Source organism: Martes martes (assembly GCF_963455335.1).
Source record: "Martes martes genome assembly, chromosome: 11".
NCBI lineage: Eukaryota > Metazoa > Chordata > Mammalia > Carnivora > Mustelidae > Martes > Martes martes.
Genome location: NC_137899.1, coordinates 5,509,782 through 5,532,689, shown reverse-complemented (window position 1 = coordinate 5,532,689; position 22,908 = coordinate 5,509,782). Strand labels below are relative to the sequence as shown.

At 52.1% G+C, this 22,908-nt stretch overlaps 1 protein-coding gene across 6 annotated transcripts in view; it reads left to right on the top strand.

Moving 5' to 3' along the window:
• Positions 1-1,611: 1,611 nt before the first annotated feature.
• COBL (cordon-bleu WH2 repeat protein) overlaps positions 1,612-22,908 on the top strand; it is a 262,604-nt gene continuing 241,307 nt past the window's right edge. For 4 of the 6 annotated variants that reach the window (XM_080818254.1, XM_080818253.1, XM_080818257.1 and 1 more), the window contains exon 1: positions 1,612-1,924. In XM_080818254.1, coding sequence (XP_080674380.1) covers positions 1,884-1,924 — 41 coding nt within the window. In that variant the 5' untranslated portion in view covers positions 1,612-1,883. The remainder of the gene's footprint in view (positions 1,925-22,908) is intronic. The other 2 variants (XM_080818255.1, XM_080818252.1) reach the window with 2 other exon arrangements.

Sequence of the window (22,908 nt, the reverse complement as noted above, 5' to 3'; positions counted from 1 at the left end):
GTGTCCAGAGCAGGGATGGGGGTGGAGGTGGGGGCGTTCCTGATCTTGGGAAGGATCTTCTGACCCAGAAACCTATAGGTGGAAGGAGTAGTAATGGATTCATTCATTCAGTGCAATTTCTGTTTATGGTGCACCAATTCCCCTGGCCTGGCACTGTTCCAGAGGCTAGAGGTTCACCGAGGAATAAAAGAGGCAGAAGTCCCAACAGTCACCGAGATCACATTCTGGGGAAGAGACAGATGACAAGCACAAAGGCAAACTGTGTACTAAAGATGGTACGTCCTTACCTATTTACATCCCATTGATATATAATGTATGCACCCATATTTATTTTTTATTTATTTTTATAAGGGTATGCACATACACACACACACACACACACACACACACACACACACTCACAGCAACATTTTATTCATAAATGTAAATAAACATAAGCAAACACAGGGGAGGCTTTCCAAGGGAGGCTTCCCTACTGTGCAGGGAGCAGAGAGCAGGAGGAAAACTCCTGTGAAGAGAGCATCCCAGGCAGAGGCCTGCAGTGGGAAAGTGCTCAGCCATTTGGAGAACAGCCCAGAGGCTGAGCTGCTGTGTCCTGAGCGCCAAAGCCATGTGCAGAGGAAGGATCAGGGTTCTGGGAGGGCCCGCCAGCAGAGCAGCCAAGGCCCGGTGGGTCATGGCAAAGACTGTGCTCTATCTGTATCTAGGCTGGTTTTCGCCCTTTGTCAAGGAGAAAGCAGAGGCCCAGGGGGGACAAAAGCTCAGGCTGGCCTGGGGATAGCTCATCCAAGCATCAGATAGGAACAGAGAAGTTTCCACTGCAGGCTCACCTGATTCCCTGTCTTCTCTGCCTGTTACTCACCTGGTTGGAACCAGGTGAAACTGTCATTTTTGGAGGTCAGACTTTCACACTAATCCAAATCTCTTTTGTTGCTTTAGGTGGGTTCTGAGGAGTATGGGGGTGAAGCTGGGGGAGATCAGGAACCTGGAGCTGACTTGCCCTGGGCCCAGAGTGGGCTGCCCCTGCAGGGCATTTCTGGCACAACCTCAGAGCCCCATAGACCAGCTTGGCAAACCAGAGCATGCTTACAGCGGGGACTCCTGGTAGCACTGCCGGGCCCTGCTCCAGCCCTCATTGTTTCTGATTCCACAGGACTGGCTGGGCGCCGAATCTGCATTTCTAACACGTTCGTTCCCAGGTGCTGCTGGTCAGGGCCCCACTTTGAGACCCACTCGGAGACCCTAGAGAGCTGTTGCACGGATGAAAGTTCCGTTGGGATCCAGGGCAGAGCCAGCGACACCAATCACTCGCTTCTCATTCTCCAACCTCAGTCCTTTACCGCCCTTCCGCCTATCTAGCCCTCCAGGGCCTCGCCGAGACCAGGTGGTTCCCCCTCCCGCAACTCCTCCCCGCCCGGGCGCGGCCCGCGCCTCGGGATCCCCCACGCCGCCCAGGCAGGGACGCACTCCCTCGCAGGGTGCTGGAGCCCAGGAGAAGCCCGGGAGGGGCGCTGCGGCGGGCGGGGTGTCGCCCCGGGACCCAGGTGCCGCCAACCTCGCCCCGGGACGCGCGCGGCGGGCCGGGCTGGGAGCCCCGGAGGCGCGGGCGGGGGCGGGGGCGGCGCTCCGGTGGGCGCGGCGCACCTTGCTCCCGGCGCCCCCGCCCCGCGCCGCGCCAGCCCCTCCCCGCGCGGCCCGCGCCCCCGCCCGCCCGCGACCGTTCCAGCCCCTTCCGTCCGCTCGCCCCGCCGCTGTCCTCCGCCGGCCCGCGTGGGAGGACGATGGGTCAGCGCGGAAAAAGTGAATGAGGGCGGCGGCGGCGGCAGCGAGCGCCTGACTCGGCCGGGCCCGGGCCCCGCGCGCGCCCCCCGCCCGCCGGCTCCATGGACGCACCGCGCGCCTCGGCGGCCAAGCCCCCCACCGGGTAAGTGTCCGGGCGGCCCGGCCGGGCGCGGGCCGGGGCTCTGCTCGGGCCGGGCGCCCTCGTCCGCACCGCGCGCACTCGGGGCAGGGGCACGGGCACTGGGGAGAGCCCGGGGCGCGGGCGCCCCCTCTGCGGCCCGCAGGTCCGCGCCCGGCCGCGGAAGGGGGTTGTGTACTTTGTGCGCCCGGGTCGTTGCCCAGGTAACAGTGTCAGGCCGAGGCCGGAGCACTTTTGCGCCGGTGTGTTTGCGTGCGCGCGTCCTTTTTGGGGTCCCCGCGGGCGGAGCCCTCACCGAGTCTGAGCCTTTCTCAGCCACCTCCGAGCGATCGCCCCGGGGGCCGCGAGGGCGGTGGGGACCCGACCTCGGACTCCAGTCCCGCCACTGACTTGCTGGGCGTCTGCCCCGTTGCGGTGGTCACCGCTCACCCGGCCACGGTGTGCCGGACACCGTACTCTCTTCCCCGCGAGCAAGAGGAGGTTCCGGGACCTCGCAGACGCCTGGGTCTGGCGGTCACAGGAGCGCTGTGTGTAGGGCACTGCCCTTCGGGCTTTCCTGACCTCTGCTCCCCTCCCCAGCTTTCTTCTCTGGGGTTCCCCTGAACAGCTGCAGGGCACCGGCTGGGACCCGACCCGAGGTGGAGACCCCAGTTTCCCAACTAAACTCCGACCATGCGTCCTGCCGGCGCGCTTCTGCTGGAGCCCGGACCTGTCCCGATGTCAGCTGCCACCCCACACCTCTTGTGTGGGGTTTACACTCCATGTTCCGGTTTTACTCGCAGAGTACCTTCCCCAGTAGAAGAAAAGCTATCCTGACCTTCAGCAGGACCCAGAGTCAGTCTGAACCGCGCACAGCCGGGGCAGGCCGCGGGGTCGCGCGCAGCCTCTGGGAACACTTGGGGCGCCCTGCCCTGCCCTGCGACCCAAGAATCAGCTCACTGGCCTGGAGGGAGTGTGCTATGAGTCCTGCAAATGGAATGAGTGGTTGGGTGGGACCTGCACCTGCTTACCGAGTGGGCCCACTTTCGGCTATAGCAACTGGCCTTGAACTAGGCAGCTTTGGGGACAACTAATCTCTTTTCTTTGCAGTTGCGTCCCACTGACTCACTCTGCCCATGTGCCCATAGGCCGTTGTGTTGCCCAAGTCTGCCTGGGGTTTTTGAACTTGCTCTTTTTTTTTTTTTTACTCTCTCTTTAATGCCAGGAAAAAGTGAGCCAGGTTAGCAAATCAAATAATCCTGAAGCTGAGGAATGTTAAAAAGAACTTTTTTTTTTTTTTTTTGCAATGCACTTAGTGGTGGTTGTGTAATTCCATTTGAACAAACACATTTCCCAAAAAGAAAATAAAAGTGGGAAATCCCTTTACCTGGTAATGGGCATCCCGAAATGACAGGATTCAGAATTACCTTCCAATCTGTCGCTTTGGGAGTCTGTTTCATCAGTCAATTTAAGGAGACTGAATCCTTTCCTCAGTATCACCTAATATCAAGGAAATGTGAAGGGGAGAGCATTTAAGAGGCCAGCAAAACTGGATTCAGAGATTATTTGTAAAGTCCTTGCAAGGAATTTGATTGTGGAGGTCAAATGTTGAATCGTGGGCCCGCTCTCCAGCCCTGGCTAGACCAGCAAGAGGCGAATCCCCAGCCTGGTTCTTCACACCGAATTCCCGATTCTCCCCCCACCCCCCAGCCCCTGGGGAACTAAGGGCCTCTGCTGTGGGTATGATAACAAAACCATGCAGTTGTTACTATCCATACATTTAGTTCTGTCCCTCCGATCTGCTTGTTTGAACGTCTTTGTCTGAGAAATGTAGACATACTGCTTTTACTTTCTATTATTCCCAATTATTTTATCACATGCCATAGATTTTTCTTTTATATCAAGAAAATACCGATGTCCTTATATTTTCTAGATAGGAATTACATGATTAATAAAACCATTGTGTGTTAAAATTGGAGGAAAGAAATGATCTTGGGCTTTTGGAATATTTTATGTGGCTTGGGGGCATTGCTTGCCTATCAGACAGGGCAGATTCAGACGGGGAATTTCTGGCTTTGGTGCATTGTCGGTGGCCATCAAGTTCTGCAGGCTCTTCTCTGGTCTGCTCCTCTATTGCTTGAGAATAACGCAGTGCTCGCCATGTGCTCCGGGGAAATTTGTTTTCTGTCTGATCGGGCAAGGTTCGGCGGCTATCAAATTAAACTTGGAGCAAGCAAGAGGTCCTTTTCCCACAGGGTAGCGAACTACTGATGTGATGAACCTGTCGATGGACTCTAGCATTCCTTCTTGTGTTGTGTAGAGAAGGGCTGGCTGGGGAACAATGACGTAAGGAGATTTCACATTAGTAAGTAAGGTCTACAGAGGCCCTTCTTAAAGATCACTGAAGGGTGCTCGCTTCGGCAGCACATATACTAAAAAAAAAAAAGATCACTGAAGGGACAATCTGTTAGTGGACATAGATTGTATATCCCACTAAATTATTCATAAGTGGTTATTAGTTATCTTTATTGAGTATACAAGTATACATTTTTAGTGGGATTGAAATTATATGTTTTTAATAGTAATTTCATGAGAACAAGGATTTATGACTAACTTCACTGTCTGGGAAAAGTATTCTTGTGGGAAGGAGGCAAACACTGACAAGCAGCCTCGGTGTGACTTCTAAGGAATTTTGGAGCTCAGTTACAGTGTAATCATTGACAGAATATTCTGGAATGCAAGGGAAGACACATTTCCTTTGGGTGAAGCTTTTAAATACATTTAGTCCCTGTGAGATAAACTTTGAGTTTATCTGTTTACTTTTAGGTTCCCTGTTTGAGTGTTTTTGAGATCCGTGCCGGTTGTGAGTGGTAATGGAACACAGGGTTAAGCTTCCCTCTGGACTCTGTATGAATGAGACGGAGTGTTTGGGTTTGGCAGGATACTGGTTAACTTTTTTTCTGTGGAGGAAACACATAGTTCTGTAGAATAGAATAGTCTCCAGTGACACAAAATGTCAAAACTGCTGGGGCCTTTGCTCAGTGGCTGCATTCAAACGCTGTCCTTACATAAAAATCAGGGGACGTTTGTTCAAGTTCGTTAGAGTCTGATCTTCAGGAAGACATAACTGATGTTCATTTCTCTGCATCAATTTGTATGGCTTTCATCAAGCTGTTAGAATAAGAAATGATTTTTTTTTAAATTAGTAGAAGTGGATAATTTGAGCTTCTCCTGTCCTGTCACCACCCAGTAAAACATTATAGGAGCTGCTATCTTGATAATGACCGTGGGCTATCACGGTGACATCTTCCATTTTAACTCTGACAAGCATACAGATGTTGCTGAAATATTGACGAGTGTATACCATAATAAGGAAGAAGTTTAGGTTTCTAGCCTTATTTTTTTAAAGGTTTCTAGGCTTTTGCCTGGCATGTTTACATTCTTTAAAATGATAGTCTAATTATTTGTGACATTGAACTTTTCCCACTTAACTTAAAAGTTGTGAGCAAAACTTTTGGTTGACAATATAGTTAAGACTGCAAAAGTTAGGTGGTGTTGGGTGTAATCTGGAAAGTAGGCCCAGGAATCTTACTGTTTTGTACTTGTAATTTTTCTGAAGAAGTTTGAGGAGTTGGATGCCCCCCTGTGACAATATCAAATGAACTTTGGGCTTTTTAATATTTCCTCAATGGCTGCATAAGGATGATAAAGTTAAATTATGATTTAAATTGGGAACGTAGATATTTGTACCATGTTGCTCCTCTTCTGCCTGCTGGACCTGCAGCCCCTCCTCTGCTCTCTGCGTGGCCTTTTCCTGGCCAGCCAGGGCTGGTGGTCACTGGAAGGCACAGGCACCGTGACAGCCCCACACCCACGCAGGCCTGTGTTCCAGCGGCCGGGACCTTGGAAGTGAATCTTAACTTGGGTGCATCCGAGGGCTGCCATAGTTATTAAGAAAACAGTGATTGCAGGCTACGTCTACACACCGTCATAAGCAGTTTGGGTTTCTAGGGCTTCTGTGCTTTGTTATTAATCGTTAAACTGAATTTTATAATTGGTTGGAAAGTTTAAGCAGTGAGCAGAAGTATTTGATACCACAGTCGTATACAGACCAAGGACGGGTGGATTTCAAAGATAGAAACGTTTGGTTGTGATTTTAGGCTTCAACTAAAAAAAGCGTGTAGTAGAGACTTAATGTCTTTATTAAGTGACCTGTCCCTACACCCTTTTGGTCTATCCCAGTCCACATTTAACCAGGGGTTCTCTGGCTTTTACGTGTCGGTTCATTTTACTGAATGCGGTTTTTCACTTACTTTGTACTTGAACAACAGATTTTATATATCTCTTCATCTTTGTGCTTTTTCTCTACTGAACATGTTTGATATCAAATTATATTGTTGATATACGGATGATAACGCCTTTTTTCCATTTTAGGATTTTCACTTATTTAGGCAAATTTTAAATTTCGGCTCCGCCCATTTTATACCTTCGCTTTCTCATTTTACTGTGTCACCAGAGTGTTTATTGTTCAGGGCCACTTGCTGGCTCTCAGGACTCGAGTGGGTGGCAGTGTTGACTCATGTCACTTTTTCTTCATGTTCCCACCGGCTTTATTTTGCACCTGTCTCTTCCTGTGATAGCATTCTTTTTTTTTTTTTTTTTGCCCGCGTATGTATACTTTGGTTTCATTTGCTTTATACGAGCTAATGATGGCACTTGTTTTCAAGACCTAAAGGTGTTGATTTGAGAGTAGAGTTTGCTGTATACTCTGATGTGACAAAAAGACTTCCTGCCGCCTGCCTCAGGAGTGTCCCCTCGCTTCTGCATAAGCCACTCTGGAGACAGCTCGCTTCCCAGCTGGGAGATACTTTGTGGCCTCTGGGGTTTTTACAGGCTTCCATCTGGTTTCCCTAATTAGGTGGTGAGCCGTTGCTTGCCAAGACCATATTTTCTACAGGTCATGTCCAATTAGAATAAATTCCACAGCCAAAAACATTTCCAATAAAAAAAAAAAAAGAAGAAAAAAATTTTCAAGCGACCATTAAAATGCATTTCATTTGGGTGCATTTGATTAGATTCCCATACCACAAATACTTTTGCACAAACAGTTTTGTAGATTCATTCACCAATTCCACCAAACCAGGCAATGCCTTTTCATGAGACACAGCGTGGTTCGGACCAATCCTTCAAGTCCTTGTCCCTTTTCAGAAAAAAGTGATACACAACCCCCAGACAGGCCTGATACGTCAGGGGTCCTAGTTCATGGGTTCCTACCCCACCCCCTTCCTTTCCTTCTGTGACCCAGGAACCCAGATGAGGAGACATAGTCTTCAGGACACCAAGCTGTCCTCTCTCCTGAGGACACATGTGGACATGCTCGTACCCTCACCGGGCGCCGGGGATAGGGTCACGGCCAGGCGGACCTAATCAGTCGTGCCTCTGCTTGGTCAGTCATCCTGTTGGACTCGTTCCTACCGGAGACTGATGGGCAGGCTCGGGGGCGGGGAGGACACTGGCTCAGAAGTAGAAAGACTTGGGTCCTGGGACCAGTCATGCAAGATTCAGCGAACCCTTGGTAGCGGGGCCTGCAGGCGGGGTCCCGATGTAGGCTCCTGTCCGGTTCCCGGTCCGGCGTGGTCTAACCACCGTGCCCGGGGGATGTGTGTCTGTGTCCAGTACAACAGCTGCCCAGCGTTTGAAAGGAAGAGCTGAATTTCTCACCTTCTTTAATTTTCATTAATTTAAACGTAAAGCGTTGCGTGTGGCCAGTGGCATCTTAGTGGACGGAGCAGCTCCAGCTTCTGTTTTGTCCCTGTCCCTGTGTCCTTCCTGAACCTTCCTGCTTTCTCCTACTTTGCCTCTTCCTCCTGGCCGGTGGGAGTCTTGTCTCCTTGCCCAGATGACTCCTGCTTATCCTTCCAGCCGCTGCTAGAGGCTCCAGCCGTGGCTTCCAGACCCTCCTCTGGGCTCCGTCTCTCCCGCCACTGTCCGCTCTTCCTTCTGGAAACCCTTACATGGGGTCAGGGTTTCCCATCTGCTGGTCTCCGACCCACTGAACCGTGAGCTGCTCAGAGGCCGGGCCGTTGCTCTGTGAGTGTTGGGTTGTGAATCTGTGTCACGGGACACAGCTGGGACAAGGTTCGTGAGCTCTGCTTCCCATCCGTCAGGGGAGGGTGCCGGATAAGATGATCTCAAGACCCACGTGAGCTCCAAAGTCATAGGATTCGACGTGTTCCCAGAGATCCTAAATCCCTCCTTGAAACTGCCGCTTAATCTTATTTTTGCCAGACTCTATGATAGCAGACAGATCAGTTGTCACTGAAGTATTCCAGACCGATAGGCTCCGACCCGCTTGCCAGCTGTGCAGACCTGTTCTTTGCAGACGCGGGAGGTGTTAGGTGTCTTATTTTGAGGAACATAAAGTATTAGACACCCCACAGCGATAGTGACTGGAGGAGGGGATGATTTTTCCCTCGCCCGTAAGTCAAAGTCCACATTGGTGTTTCAGGGCTGGAAGTTTGTGCCTCCTCCCCCGCCCCCAATTAATACTGTTGAAATCCTCACCTCCGAGGTGGTGGTGTTGGGGAGCAGGACTCTGGGAGGTGCTCAGGTCACAAAGGCACCATTGGGATTCGTGCCTCCTAAGAGACCCCTGAGCTCCCACAGCCCTTCCGCCATCTGAGGACCCAGCGAGAAGCCCAGAGCGCAGAAGGGGGCCCTCACCGCACCTCGCGGGCACCTTGACCTTGGACTTCTAGTTGCCAGGGCTGTGAGCAGTAAACTTTTGTTGTTTACAAGCCGCCCAGATGCCGGCATTTTTTGAGAGCAGCCTGAACAGACTGAGAGGAGGTGCCGATCCCCGGGGACCTGCTTCTCTCCATCCCCTTGCTGTGCCGTTTTCAGGGACGCAGCCGGACCTGCTGCAGCCCAGCCCCGGAGTGATGATGGCGGGGGGGGGGGGGGGGTCGTGTCCTGTGCTTCAGAGTCTGACCCAAAAGTTGCACGTTTCCCTTCCCTCCTATCCGCTGACCCTATCTGGTTTTTTGTTTGTTTGTTTGTTTATTATGGTAAGCTTTACATAGGGTAGCGTTTACTGTTTGTACACTTTAGTGACATCATGTGTGTTCACGCTGGTGTCCAGTCATTCCTCTCCAGAACTCCTGCTTCCCAAAGTGAAACTGTATCCATTAAACCCTGACTGCCCGCCCTCCTGTCCCCAGCCCCCTGCTGCCACCATTATACTTTCTGTGCCTGTGGATGTGACTCCTCTAGGGACCTCGTATGGATCACAGGGTCATTTTGTGACTGGCTTGTCTCACTCAATGTCCTCAAGGTCGCTCTGTGTCGTGGTGTGTGTCGGGACGCCCTGCCTTAAGGCCGATCAATACTCCGTAATGTGTGCTTCCCACGTGTTTATCGCTACAGCTACCGGTAGACACTTTTGCTTGTGCCTTTTGGCTCCTGTGACCAATGCTGCCGGGAACATGTCCCTGTTCTCGATTCTTTTGCGTACACACCCGGAGGCGGGATTGCGGGACCCTATGGCCATGCTCGCCTTCATTTTCGAAGAGTCACCTCGCTGTTGTCCGTGGCACCTGCGCCATTTCGTATCCCCACACACAGAGCACGAGGTTGTCCGCGTGCTGGTCGTGGGCCCAGTGTCCGTCACCTGGTCGTTTAAAGTCTCGGAGGAGGAGGGACAGGCACGAGGTAACGGAGACCAGGGAGCTTCCAGCAGCCTCTGCGGACGTGGTCCTCTGTCCCGCCCCTGGTGCAGGCTGGAGCAGCTCTGGCAGAAGCGGGTGGGTGGAGTGCACGGCCGTGCTCCCCCTCCTTCCTCTGGGATCCCAGGAGACCCCGGCCTTCCTCAGGATGAGTGCCTCTGGCAGTTGGCCTGTGCTGGAAGACATGTCCTTGGTTTGCTCTGGGCACGAATCACAGAAAATGGCTCGGGGCTCCATACGGTGGCCGGGGGTCTACTCGACGCAGAGCCCGGCCGGCGGCTGGCATTCCCGGGCGGCAGTCTCCCTGCTCGTGCTGCCCCGAGCACAGGGACAGTGGACACGCTTGCCCCCTGACGCCATCCGAGACCACGATGACACACAAGGCCAGTGTCCAGCATCGACTGGGGCTTTTTGTCTGCAACACAGCAGGGCACTCCCGTTTTCCCTTCTCTGAGGTCCCAGTTCGTGCCCTGCCCTCTGTCGCCTGTTCAGACTCGAACGGTAGGTAGGAGGGAAGAGGATTTCAGAGAATGGGCTGCCTTGGGGCCCTTGGGGTGTCTTCAGGTGGGAAAATCAGAGCTTCCCGCCCCCCTGTTAGCCCGGGCATCGGATGGTTTGGGAGAGCTTGTCTGAAGTCCTGAGAAACTCCTGGAAAGCATTTGTCTCTGTGTCTGTGCTGTGTGGCCTTGGGAGTCCCAGGATAGCAGAGAGAAACCAGATTACCCCACAATCATGTGTAAAGAGCTTGAATAGTTTCATAGGTAAGTAGCAGACTGAGGTCCAGAGACTTGCTGGGAAAATGGTTGTGTGTGTCTGAGAGTGTGATTTTGTGCACGTGTGTATGTGTTCGTGCACGTGCCTATGTGTGAGCGTGGGTGTGTGTTTGCGTGTGAGTTCATATGCACACCTGTGGGTGTGTGTGCATGTGCGCATGTGTGTATACGTGGACACGAGTGTCAGGTTTAAAATCACTTGCAGCACTTGGCAAAGCAGCACATTCCCAAGTCAGATCCTGGCAGTTTTTTCAAGCCTGACGTTTCAAGTGTTGAATGTAAAAATAGATCGGGTGGGAGTGATAACACAGAGCGAGTGTATGGTTTTGTTCGTGTGGCTAATTTTTGAGACTTCAATAGAGTTTTGTTGTCTGGAGCCCTCTTAATTAAGAGGACAACCCCCTGGTGTTCAGTAAACACTCCATTAGGTTGGAAGGAGACAGGTTCCCTGTGGCCAGAAGCAAGACATCTGCCGGGGAGCCCAGCTCGCAGAGTCGCCCCGCCCACCTGCCGGCCTTCCTGTCTTCTCACTGTCTGTAATTATCACGTAGACTTGGTTTGGGGCAGGATTGGAAACTTTCTCCTGCTCTGGGTGGAAACCACTTCTTACATCATAAAGGCTAACAGGTGTCCTGACAAAGCCTGCAGGCAGGGTGAGTTACAGGTGGCTCCCAGAGCCCGGCCAGCCACCTTGCTTTAAAAAAAAGTTCATAAGGGGGGCATCTGGGGGAGCTCATTCAGCTGGGCATCTGCCTTCTGCTCAGGTCATGATTCTAGGGTCCTGGGATCAAGCCCCACATTGGGCTCCCTGCTCAGTGGGGAGTCTGCTTCTCTCACTCCCTCTGTCCCCACTTGTGCTCTCTGTCTCCCAAATAAACAAAATAAAAAAAGAAAGAAAGAAAGGAAGAAAGCAAGCAAGCAAGCATGTATTCCTGAGGGTTGTGAGGTCTGCACATTTTTCTTATCCAGCCACCGTAGATCAGTCCCCTCTACCACTTACCTGTGTGGCTGGTTTTCACACATGACCCACAGGTGAAGAACATGTCCTAGATGAGGTTCGTGCCCCATTTCCAACAGTCACAGAGTTTGGAAACCACACTCATTTAAATTGAAAAAGCTAGTTTGGAGAGCTTGTTTGGAAACTACTGAAAAAGACCTCAATTGGGATGTTCCTTTATTATTCATCAATATTTTTTTCTAGCCTGCCAGAATGTTTCACATTTTTGGAATGCCGAGTTGGGTTACGCATTTTTCTAAAAGGAAGAAATGAAAATGTTTCGCACAATGACTCGCCTTATCTCAGCGATGTTGACGTCTGGGACAGTGGTACTTTCCAGCGGACCAGAGGGTCTTTGCCTGCCCAGTGCCAGGAGGTCGGGACCCCCTGGGCTCTGCGGAGCGCGCGGCAAGAGCCATGTGCCGTTCAGGGGTGCGACTGTCACATGACTCCGGGGTCTCCTCATCCCGCCTTCACCCCACCACACCAGGTAGAAGCCTGGTCCAGTTTCCAAGGCCACATTCCTCAAAGCCCCTGCCTGGCCCCGTGAGGGGGCAGGTGGCCTGGACGGGCTATTTCTGAGGCCCTGCATTTCTCAGCAGTGTTTTCCGGAAGAGACGGTGGGCTTGCACGCACCTGGCTTCTTCCCCACGCAGGAGGCTGGTGATGTCATCCCTTTGACTGTCACACTTGAGTGCGGTTCTAGATGCATCACTCCTAGGACTCTTGGATGGGCTCTTTTTGGCAGAGCTGCATGGGGTGTGGGTGGGGGAGAGGGCCCAGCCCAGCTGCGGTGTGTTTGCAAATTAACGTGATATGTGGAAAGCAGACGTCCGTTCTTCCCCAGGAGGACGACTCAGCTTATGAATTCACCAGAGTCTCAGAGCCTCCCCTTGGGCGTTGACTCAGCCCGCTGCGTCTTTTGCTCACAGTTTAATGAACGCATGGGGGTCTGCTTTGCACTAGAAATGAGCTTTCTGCAGAGTCGGAGCTCCACAGAGCGGAACTCGCACCTTCACTGCCTTCCCTGGCTGTGTTTTCTTGTGGACCACCTTAGCCAGGCCCTGGGCTGGGCTGTAAAAGCCACCTGTGAGCGGGGCGGTCCTCCGACTCCTTCCACTGTGGGTGAGCGGGCTCCGTGCACAGAGGGTTCTGGGGTGATGTCATCTGTCGCTGGCCCTGGGCCGGGATGCACTAGCAGGTAGCAGAGACCCCTGGGGCGGCCCTCCAGAGCGGACTCGTTCCAGGTCCGTGGTGCTGCTTGTGCTCTGCTGTACTCGCAGCTGGGGACCTTGGAGGTGGACGTGATGGCCGCCAAGCAGAACTTAGGGAACGCCCACGCGGCATCTGGCCGGGGGCTAGGAGACAGTCGTGCACATCCCGCTCGCACGTGTTCTCTGCTCACCCAAGACCGATGCCAGCCGAACACCCCTCAGTCTGTGTTCTCCTGATATTTTTAAAACTCAGAGTCGATGAGTCTCTCTCACAGAAAGAGTGGGTCCCTCCTGATGGTGTTTGACTTAACCTGCGCACGGTGCCCTCCCCCTGTGAGTCCCAGACACCTTTTACAAGTGACGTATGCGCCACTCGAGGAACAGAGCTTGTGTCCCGTTCCCTCTGGGCCCGTGGAAAGCACTGCTCAGGAGTCGAGGCGTCTGGGTGGCAACCCCAGAGGAAAATGACATTTTCTGGATGTTTACCTCTCATTTTGTGAGTTTAAAATTATATGGTGTTCTTGGGTCAGGGTTGAGGTTTCACCAGCGAGGTGCGTGGGAGGCAGAGAACGGCCCGTCGTCCAAGTGGACAGGCTTCTGTGTTACACGCGTGCGTGCACGTGGGGGAGGGGGCGCACGCTTCGTGTCCAGAACAGTTTCACTCCGATGGGGTGGCCCTTGATGACGCTAAATATTCACTGGCATTAAAACACGTCTGCGTTTGCTCTCTACGTGCGTAAGTGCCGTATCAGTGGGGGCAAAAGCCACTTGTGTCCCTTTGTCTGTTGTCGCAGTGAGGTAGAGACCACGGCTTGTTCCTCGTGAGGCTCCAGAATTACAGGGCTCGGGGACTTCGCATGAGGACAGTTGGCAACTTTCTAGTCACTTCTGTGGTGAAGGTGTTGACGTGAAGAGTGGCGGGTGGGAGCCTGGGGGGCTCCGTCAGTTGAGCAACTGACTCTTGGTTTCCGAACAGGTCGTGATCTCAGGGGTCATGAGACCGAGCCCCATGTCAGGCTTTGCGCTCAGTGGGGACCCTGCTGGAGATCATCTCCCTCTGCCCCTCCCCCATCTCACACAGGTGCATGCATGCTGTCTCTCACTCTCTCTCCACAGTAAATTAATAAACCTTAAAAAGACAAAAAAAAAAAAAAAAAAGAATGGTGAGTGGAAGAGGAGACCTTCCGGCCAATGTGTGCCCCGTGCAGCCGTGACCTCTGCATCCCTCAGTCCCCTCCCAGGATGAAGGTGTTTGCAACGAACTGGGACTGGATTTTGGTCTCTGACCGTTGGACCAGTGAGGGGCTTTTGGAGGAGGAGTTTGCTCTGAACCCAGGCGGTATCCGATGTCACTGCCTGATACCCTCCACCCACTGAACAGGGTCTGAAATAAGCATTGGGGTTCAGCGCTGGACGGAGGCCGTCCCGTGTGTCCCGCCAGCCGCTCTGTAGGTGTGGCACAGCAGAGTCCCATCGTTGCGTGGTTTCCTTAAAGCCTGTGTTTGGGGAACAGATAGAAAGCTGAGCGGGTCTGTGCATCCATCAAGGAAATACCAAGAGAGGAACGCTGCTCCAAACAGGACCCCTCAGAGGACACGGACACATTCCATGGCCAAGTCAGATTGGCAGACACTTGGTTTTGATAAGTCTGTCCGTGTTCATCATACGAAAGGCCTCGGAGCTCCGTCAGTCCCCCAGCACACTGACGTGGAATATGTACTAGGCACTCGGTGTCAGTCGCTTTGACAAACCTCCTCTTCACATGACTCGCCTTTTGCTAAAGGAAAGTCGTGATGATGGAGAGGCCGACCCTGCCCGTTTCCACTGCTCCATCAGCACAGGGGCCCGCGGATGCCACCCACCGCCTCCCGCCCCTCACCGTGCCGTGCTATTTGCATCAAGGCATGCGCGCACCGACCTCATCACTGGATTTGGATCGTGGGCTTTCTGGTGCACGTTCGATCCTGGTCCAGATTTTTTTTTTTGTTGTTGTTGTTGTTTTTTTCTTGGTTTGTCTTCTTTTTTCTTAAGATTATTTATTTATTTATTTATTTATGAGAAAGTGGGGAGAGAGAGCCCAAGCCGTGGGGAGGGGTAGAGGGAGAAGCAGACTCCTGCCGAGTAGGGAGCCCGATGTGGGGCTCGATCTCAGAACCCCGGGATCATGACCCAAGCCAAAGGCAGACACTTAACTGACTGGGCCTCCCAGGTGTCCCAGCCTAAAGGGTTTCAATACCCCTTGTCCACGCAAGAGATTGTAGGAGCACAAGCCTGAAGTTATGGTCCGTTGTATGAACTCTGTAACCAGGCTTGGGAAATCGCCCTTTACTAGCATATTTTGGAACATTCTGGTTTCCGAAGTGTAGGTCTCTCTTACGGTGATGTCAGCAGGAGCTCAGGGAGCCGCGGCCACAGTGTCAGCTTTGCTCTGGGAAGACTGAGCCGGGGATTGCGCTCATGCCCGAAGGTGTGTCACCATGACTGTCTGGTCCGGGTGGCAACGATGTCTGTGACACACATCAGCAACCCTACTTTGTGTCCTGTGTCACGTAAAATAGTGGTACTGATTCTTTATCCAGGTGACGGTGAATGCAGGGCAGGTTCCCATGTTTTGAAAGCACGATTATCACCAGAATTGTGACTCTTTGGGGGAAAAAATAATGGAAGGTCTTTTCCTTTATCTTGGCAGGAGACTGTCTTACTGTGGAATTTCCTGTCAAAGTTAACTGCTAAGAAGTGATGGCATCCTTGCTTCAATGATACGGCCCCTCCTCACAGATTATGCTGGGGCAAGGCCAGAGTTCCAGCCTCGTTAGCCAGGGAGATGGTCCGCACTATTTGATAGGCACCCCCTAGCCCCAAGAGGGACCAGGAGAAGCCGAGACTCTGAAGACCACTTAAAACCAACCGAAAGGAAAGTCTGGCCATACTGTAGAGCAGAATCACCTCTCTGAAGGGGGGAGATGAGGGGACTTCCCCAGGTTTTGGGCAGGGGTTGATGGTTGGATACAAGGTCTGGGTAGAGAGGCAGAGACTGAGGTCTGTAGGAGGGGACCATCGTGAGTGGAAGAAGTGTGAGGACAGAGGCCCCACCAGTGTGGGGCCGGCCAACAGGTGGACAGACCTCCTGCTGCCTGAGGGGGAGCCTGAGGGATGGCACGTGTTTAGACGCCCAGCATGGCGCCCAGGAGTGAAGGACCGGCCTGGGAGTCTGGGTTCTATCCTGAACAAGTAGGGGATCCATCCGTTTTGAGCACAAGAGTGCCATCTTCACGGACAGAGTATGTTCTCAGACATTTAGATTGAAGCCAGCGTGTGAGTGACCCAGTGAAGGATGGGGAGAGGCTGGGAACCGGCTGAGACAGCCAACATGACAGTGGCCCAGGCCCTGACCTGGAGAGGAAGGGACAGTGTTAGAGACCCCAGGTGTGCAACTCTGGGAGCCACAGGTCGCAGAGTGGCAAGTCCCTGAACTTGGGTAACTGGGACAGGTCTGTGACCTGTATGGATAGGAAGACGGGAACTGGGACGTTTGGAAGGAGGTCATTCACGTCCTCCTACTGATGTGAGGAAGGTTAAGGAGAGGCTAAGAGATAATGAAGCAGGACTCCTGTCCTCCAGGTGCTTAAATCCAGTGGAGGACAGATGGACAGAGCATGCTAGAGCCACTGGGCCAGGGAAGCTCAGAGGAGGAAGCCCCCGGTCGGGGCAGGAGAGAGGAGAGGGGCTCCTGGAGGGAGCCATGAATAGCTCTGTGTGGACATGGGCAGCGTGGGTCCCACCTCCCGCTACATGCTCAGTTCCCATACAGCGAGCGCAGCCAGCGTCGCTGGGTGCTTACCAAGCTCTGTTTAAAGTGCTTATGTGTGTCACCTCATGTAATCCTTACAACAGCCCAGGAAGTGTGCGCTACTGTTTCTCCTGCTTGTAAAGGAGGAACGTGGGACACAGAGAGGTTAGTCACTGTGACCAGGGTCAGCAAGGTGACACGGTTAACCTGGCACAGATCTTAATCTTTCCATGTACTCTTCACATATTTGTAGAAAGATCCCTGTGGGCCCTTGAAGACAGTGCTAGGTTGAAGTCTAAGACACGGGGAGGGTTTTCTAAGAGGCATGAGTAGTGGGAGTGAAGTCAGGTCCTTGGGGAGGTCCGGATTTTGTTGGAGAAAACGGAGCATCCGTGGAGTGTGGGGTAGACTCAGGTTGGGGCTGGGCTCCTGGCTTCCTCCCTTCACTTCCAGCACTTCTGGTGTGAAGGCCGTTACCCATTTCTCTTAGGAGGCAGCAGGCCTCAGCCAGTTTTCCCGCACCAGGTGGTGGTAGCGGCTTGTGGGGATTCAGGTCCAGGTCTGCCAAGTGTGCACCGTGTCTCACTCATCGTGGGACATGTTTAGTACCAACTCTCCGGGGACCTTGGCCAGTTACGACAACCATCTGTGCATTAATAACTGCAGTTTGAGTCTGAAATCAAAGGCAAGCGTTAACACTTGTAATAATAAAGTGAGAAAGAAGCAATGAACTGGGTGTTGGGGATCAGGGATGCAGAGTCTGTGTTTGCAGGGGGCCTGGCAGCTACTCAAAGTGTGCTCTGAGGACCTGTCCACAGTGAGATAAGTATGTGGTAGAGATGGCTGACCAGAGGCCCTTAAAGCAACTTGATGTGTCTGTGACATCCAAGTGCCCAGTCTGAGAGGTGATGTGGTTGAACAGAGTGTGGACAGCTCTGGTCTCGTAGAATTGTCATGGGAGGACCTGTGGGGTCAATGCTTTCTGTGCATTATGTCATTTATCCCCCTCAGTAGGCCCGTATGTAGGTACCATTATTATCCCTGGGGATGAGGACACTGTATCTCAGAGAGGGAACCAACTTGCTCAGGGTTACAGACACCACACCTGTGTCCACGAAACAATGCTGTGGCCCTTCTTGTGCACCTTGTCCGTTGTTGATATGTTCTCTCATTCTCTGAGCAGGACCACTAGCCTCCTGCTGCCCCAGGCCCATCATCGTGCCATCAGTAGGACCCGGGCCCATGGTGGGTCTGAGACGTTCCAGGCATACTGTTGTTCAGTCCCCAGTGGAACCTGGGCCCCTGTGCCGGGGGTTACTAACCCCGTAGCCAGTTTGAAACTTGTGACTCTGGGAGGAAAGAGACAGGCAGAAGAAGATAAGGGAAACCTGGAGTTCTGTGGTCTCCACTGAGGCACTTCATTTCTGTTCCACAGCACTGTTGAAGCTGGGGATTTTCCAAAGTTCTTTGCAATACAGCACTTTTGATGGTCAACTCGGAGGTTCCCAGTCACTCAGGTGGTGGCCCGTGGCTACCGGGGGCCCTTGCCGGCACCTTCACGCAATCCCCCAGGGTCTTCTCAATGCCATTGCCCTGAGAGGAGCGTATGCACTCGTGTATATGGACCTTGGAGGTTGTCTGCTCCTTCCGGGGTAGGGGGTGGTGCTGGGTTCCTCTCTGGCCTCAGACCAGGGCGGAAAGACTCCAGTACTCACCGGCAACACCTCCTGCTTGGCTCTCCTGGCCTGGACTGACGTGGCTCAGGAGACATCGTTCCAGTGTCCTTTATGCTGCTTCCTTTATTCCACAAGCATGCATTGTCACAGAGCAGGGGCGGTGGGCTGGGGGAAGAGTCTCGTTGGAGAGCACCGGGCGGAGGGGAGGGGTGGGGAGGGAAGAGCTGTGACAAAGGAGTCACTTCCACAGGATCCCCATCCTGGGGCAGGTAGATTTGTGCCCAGAGCCTGGTGTCTTCTGTTCTCAACCCAGAAGAAGCTGCTCCAGGCGTGTGTGTGGTTTTAAATGGTACAGAGTCATACCTGCTGGGCAGAGGTGCTCCGTCCGGTTGGCAGAGGCAGTCCCTGCTGGTGTCCGGTGACTCAGACCAACACTGCAGTACGTGAAGGGACGGGGTCTTCTCAACAGTGATTTACACTTAGGTGTGATTGGCTGCTTACTGAGCACCAGCATCTGCATTTTGTGTTACTTGGCGTCATACTGCATTCTTTAGAAGCAAGTCACCAAGTCGAGCCCACTCTCATGGGGGTGCAATGAGGCTCTTGCTTTTGAGAAAACCGGTATAAAACATTCATGCCCATATTTTGAAGCTACCCCAGGGCAGTCTGGGCTTGCTGCGTGTTATGGTCTCTCAGCCCAGATCCTGAGTCGGTCTAAACAAGCACGAGGGGCTGGGTTCCGTCCTAATGGCTGTTAACCAGGGGTGTGTACAGACTGCTTTTGGGGTCTTCGTGGTTGTACTTCCGTGAAAAATGCCATTGGAATTTTGATAGAGATTTCACTGAATCTTTGGGTGGTATGGACATTTTATCAGTGTTGATTCTTCCAATCCATTGGGGTGCCTGGGTGGCTCAGTCGGTTAGCGTCTGCCTTCAGCTCAGGTCATGATCCCAGGATCCTGGGATGGAGTCCCACACTGGGCTCCTTGCTCAGTGGGGAACCTGCTTCTTCTCCCTCTGCCTGCCCCTCCCCCTGCTTGTGCTTTCTCTCTCTCTCTCTCTCTCTCTGTGTCAAACAAATAAATAAAATCTTAAAAAAAATTCTTCCAATCCATGAACACAGGATAGCTTTCTGTTTATTTGTGTCTTCTTCCTAGGGAGCTTTTGAATAAAGACAGACCTCGGGTTCTCCCGGGAGAGGTTCTAATTCAGCCCACACAGTTGGGATTTAGTGGCGAGTTGAAGGGGCTCCCAGATGCTTCGGAGGTCCCATCCGGGCTAGAGATAATCCATCCACTTGTTCATCCACCCATCAAGCCCTTACATGAATTGGAATAAAAATGCCATTCCCGCCCTGCGGGAGGCCAGGCGGGGAGCTCTGTTTAGTCTGAAAGAGCTGTTTACGTAGCGCACAATTGTCCTGTGTTATAAACATTTCCTCTTCAGAGGCCCTTCTGTGTATGTTTTAATGTACTATACATGGTTGAATCAGGTTGCTTTGGAAAAAGACAGTCAAGCCCAGACTGCGAGCAAGCACTCAGGCTATACTTAGCACCTCGCGGTGAGTAATCCCCGCCATCGAAGTGGTTGTGGAGCCTTCCCCGGCATCCACCACGAAACAGAAACCGCTCTCTAAAACACTTGCAGGGACATTTATGTAACTGTTTTCCTGCAGAAGAATTTCTCCGAAAATACATTGTTAGTTTAAAAAAAAAAAAAAAAGACATGGAATGTTTAACTTGTGTAAATAATACTTTGGTAACGCGCACGTGCACGCGCGCACACGCGCACACACACACACACACACACACACACACACGAGAATTAAAAGAAAGAAAGCCAAGATTAATTTCTCCTTTTTCATTATCCACATTTGGTCAAACATCTTTTCAGCGTTTAATAAGCTTTGAATTAAAACCATGCATACAATAGTCTCTGTGTTCAATTTTTGTCAGATTTCTCTCCCTACGATGGGTGTTTAAAAGTGACACGATTCATTTTTTACTGAAGTAGCATTATTTTTGAATGTATTCACTTGCTTAGCTATGATTTTTTTTAAATTAAAGAATCAATAAGAATTAAAATTCATCCATGCACTGGCATCTTGGGGTGGGGAATTTGTCCCTGACCTGACAGAGCCCACAGCATGGACCGAGGGACAGACCCCGAGCGAGGACCCATGACACACACTGTCAGATATGCACAGAGTGTTTTCAGAACACCCAGAAAAGAAGGCACCCTCAGTCCTCCCCGTAGGGTGGGGCTCCGATCAGTCCAATTTATTTTTCCGAAAGGCCTTCTCCTAAAGCCGTCCTCGCTGAGAACCCTCCTTCCTCCTCCTCGCAACAGCCATGCGGAGAAGCTGTAAATATCGCACCAAGATTAGCTCACGTAAATACACGCTTAGAGGTTTATTTAGGGGGGCATTTTTTCCCCTCCCTAATGCTCAAAAAGGAGAGTACAGAGGTGCGGAAAAGTGCTGACATGTGAGATTGGACGCTTTTCAGAAAAGAAAGCCGAGATGAGATTCTCCCGTGGCTGCCCAGCTGCCGTGGCTGTCAGTGGACCACGGGTACAGAACCGTGGGAAGGGAGCGGCACCGGCAGTTACGGAGGGATGTGTCAGACGGACCCGAGCGTGGGTCGTGTCCCGTCTTGTCACCAGGGTGTCACGCTTTGCTGGGTGCCTGGCGGCTCCTGTCAGGGATGGGGTAAGTGGGCGGCCCCACGTCCTGACTGCGTGCAAAGCCAGGCGTTCCCGGGGTTCTGTCTTCGCTTCCGTTTGATGGGATCGTTCAAAGTTATCCAAATGATACAGGTGAGCCTCACTTCTACATAAAGTAACACAGGCAGCATCCAAGGACAGTGCTACGTCAACAGGGATACAAAATTATGCGTATATCCCTAATGCGATAGTGACGGGTGAGATCAAATAAAAATTATTAAACTTTTATTTGGGCAAAGTCAGGGCTCATGCAGGGCTTGACTGATGAAAAACTTTGGCAAGTTGTTACGACAGGAGGAGTATCGTTTCTACCCAGAGAACGCCGGGCGTGGTCCAGTGGCCTTCACGCAGGGTGGAGTAACTAGCCTTTATGTATGTGTATATATGTTTGCTTATTTATTTGAGAAAGAGAGAAGGAGAGAGAGTAAGGGAGAGGGAGAGAGAAGCTGAAGCAGACTCCGCTCTGAGCAAAGGCCCGGCATGGGGCTCAGTCCCACAACCAGGAGATGGGGATTTGAGCCGAAACCAAGAGTTGGCTGCTTTGCCAACCTGAGCCGCCAGACGCCCGGAGGGACTGGTCTTGTAGCGAGAGGCTCTGTTGGTTCTCCGCTACGGATGAGCTAACTCACACAGTCATGTTTCACATTTTGAAGACTGGGGTTCTTTGTCAGAGATTTATTCTTCCTCCTCGTATGATGGAAAAGACGCACTATATTTTGTATCGGTGGATTGAGGCGAGCTTATGTACCGCGAGAGGCACGTGGTTGACGTCCTTGAAATGGCTGTGACAGGCACATTGCAGGGTTCTGTCACCTCCAGACGTTTTCCATGTGCCTTTTTGCAGCTCATCTCTGCGTGCTCCTGTCCCTGGGCCACCGGGGACCAGCTCTTTGCCACACAGGGAAGTGTACCTTTTCTAGAATCTTCTACAAGCCGGGCTGTAGGTATAGCCCACACTCTTCTTGGTCTGGTTCTCTCACTCAGCATGAAGACTTCGTGTTCATTCCTCTTTAAGGACAGCACGTTCCATGAGTTCCTTTCCAGTAAACACCTAGGGGCAGAACGGCTAGGTCACTATTTGCTTTTCACTGGCCTAATGCGTGCAGGTGTATCGGGCCTCAAATGTAAGTTTGTTTACCAAGGCATCAGATTGTGTAGGAGCTTACCTCTGGCACTTCAGAGGTTGAACTCGGGCAAGGGTGGGGCCGCACGGCCTGGGCTGCAGGGTGTCTGTGCGTGTGAGTGAGTGTGTGCCTGGGCCTGGTGCACGGGCCCCCTCCACTAGACCCAGGCCGATGTGCACAAGGACTCAGCCTCCAGCAAGCTCCCGGACTTCCCCAGCTTCTGAGTTGGGAAAAAAAATTAAGATTTTGTTTATTTATTTGTCAGAGAGAGCGAGCAAGAGCATAAGCAAAGGGAGTGGCAGGCAGAGAGAGAGGCAGGCTCCCCACTGAGCAAGGAGCCCCACACAGGACTCGATCCCAGGACCCTGGGATCATGACGGGAGCCAGAGGCAGACGCTTAACCAACTGAGCCACTAGGGTGTCCCAGCAAATTTTTTTCTTTTCCTTTTTTTTTTTTACATTATCAGTAACTTTTAACTAGTATCTCCCTAAAACATACAAAGAGATAATTTTGAAATAGGTCACTTTTCGGGGGACTTACATCAATTTGATAATAAACCGATGTTGGTTTGAAGATTCAGTCAATTCCATCCAGTGGATGATTTTAAATGACAAAACCAGAATCGTGTTCCTTTTAAAACATAAGCTGGATGATTTCAAGCGTATGTGAGTTAGAGAGCATAGTGTGGGAGCTCCCACATGCCCATTGGCAAGAATAACATTTCTTAACATTTTCTTTGGCGTGGTTATTTTATGGGCAAAGCCCCTATGGGTTGATTTGTTTGCAAATGGTTCCATAGGCATCGCTCACTCCCCAGGCTGTTCTCCTGGCCGTCCTGTCTTCTCCTTACCAGGAACCAAACTAACAGTGGTTCCTTATCTGCGCTGACGTCCTCATGCATACAGGGACTTCCCAGATTGTCTTCAAGGTCACTTTTCAAGGTTGTAAGAAAGATTCCCAAGCCAAAACAGTGGGGAGGACAACC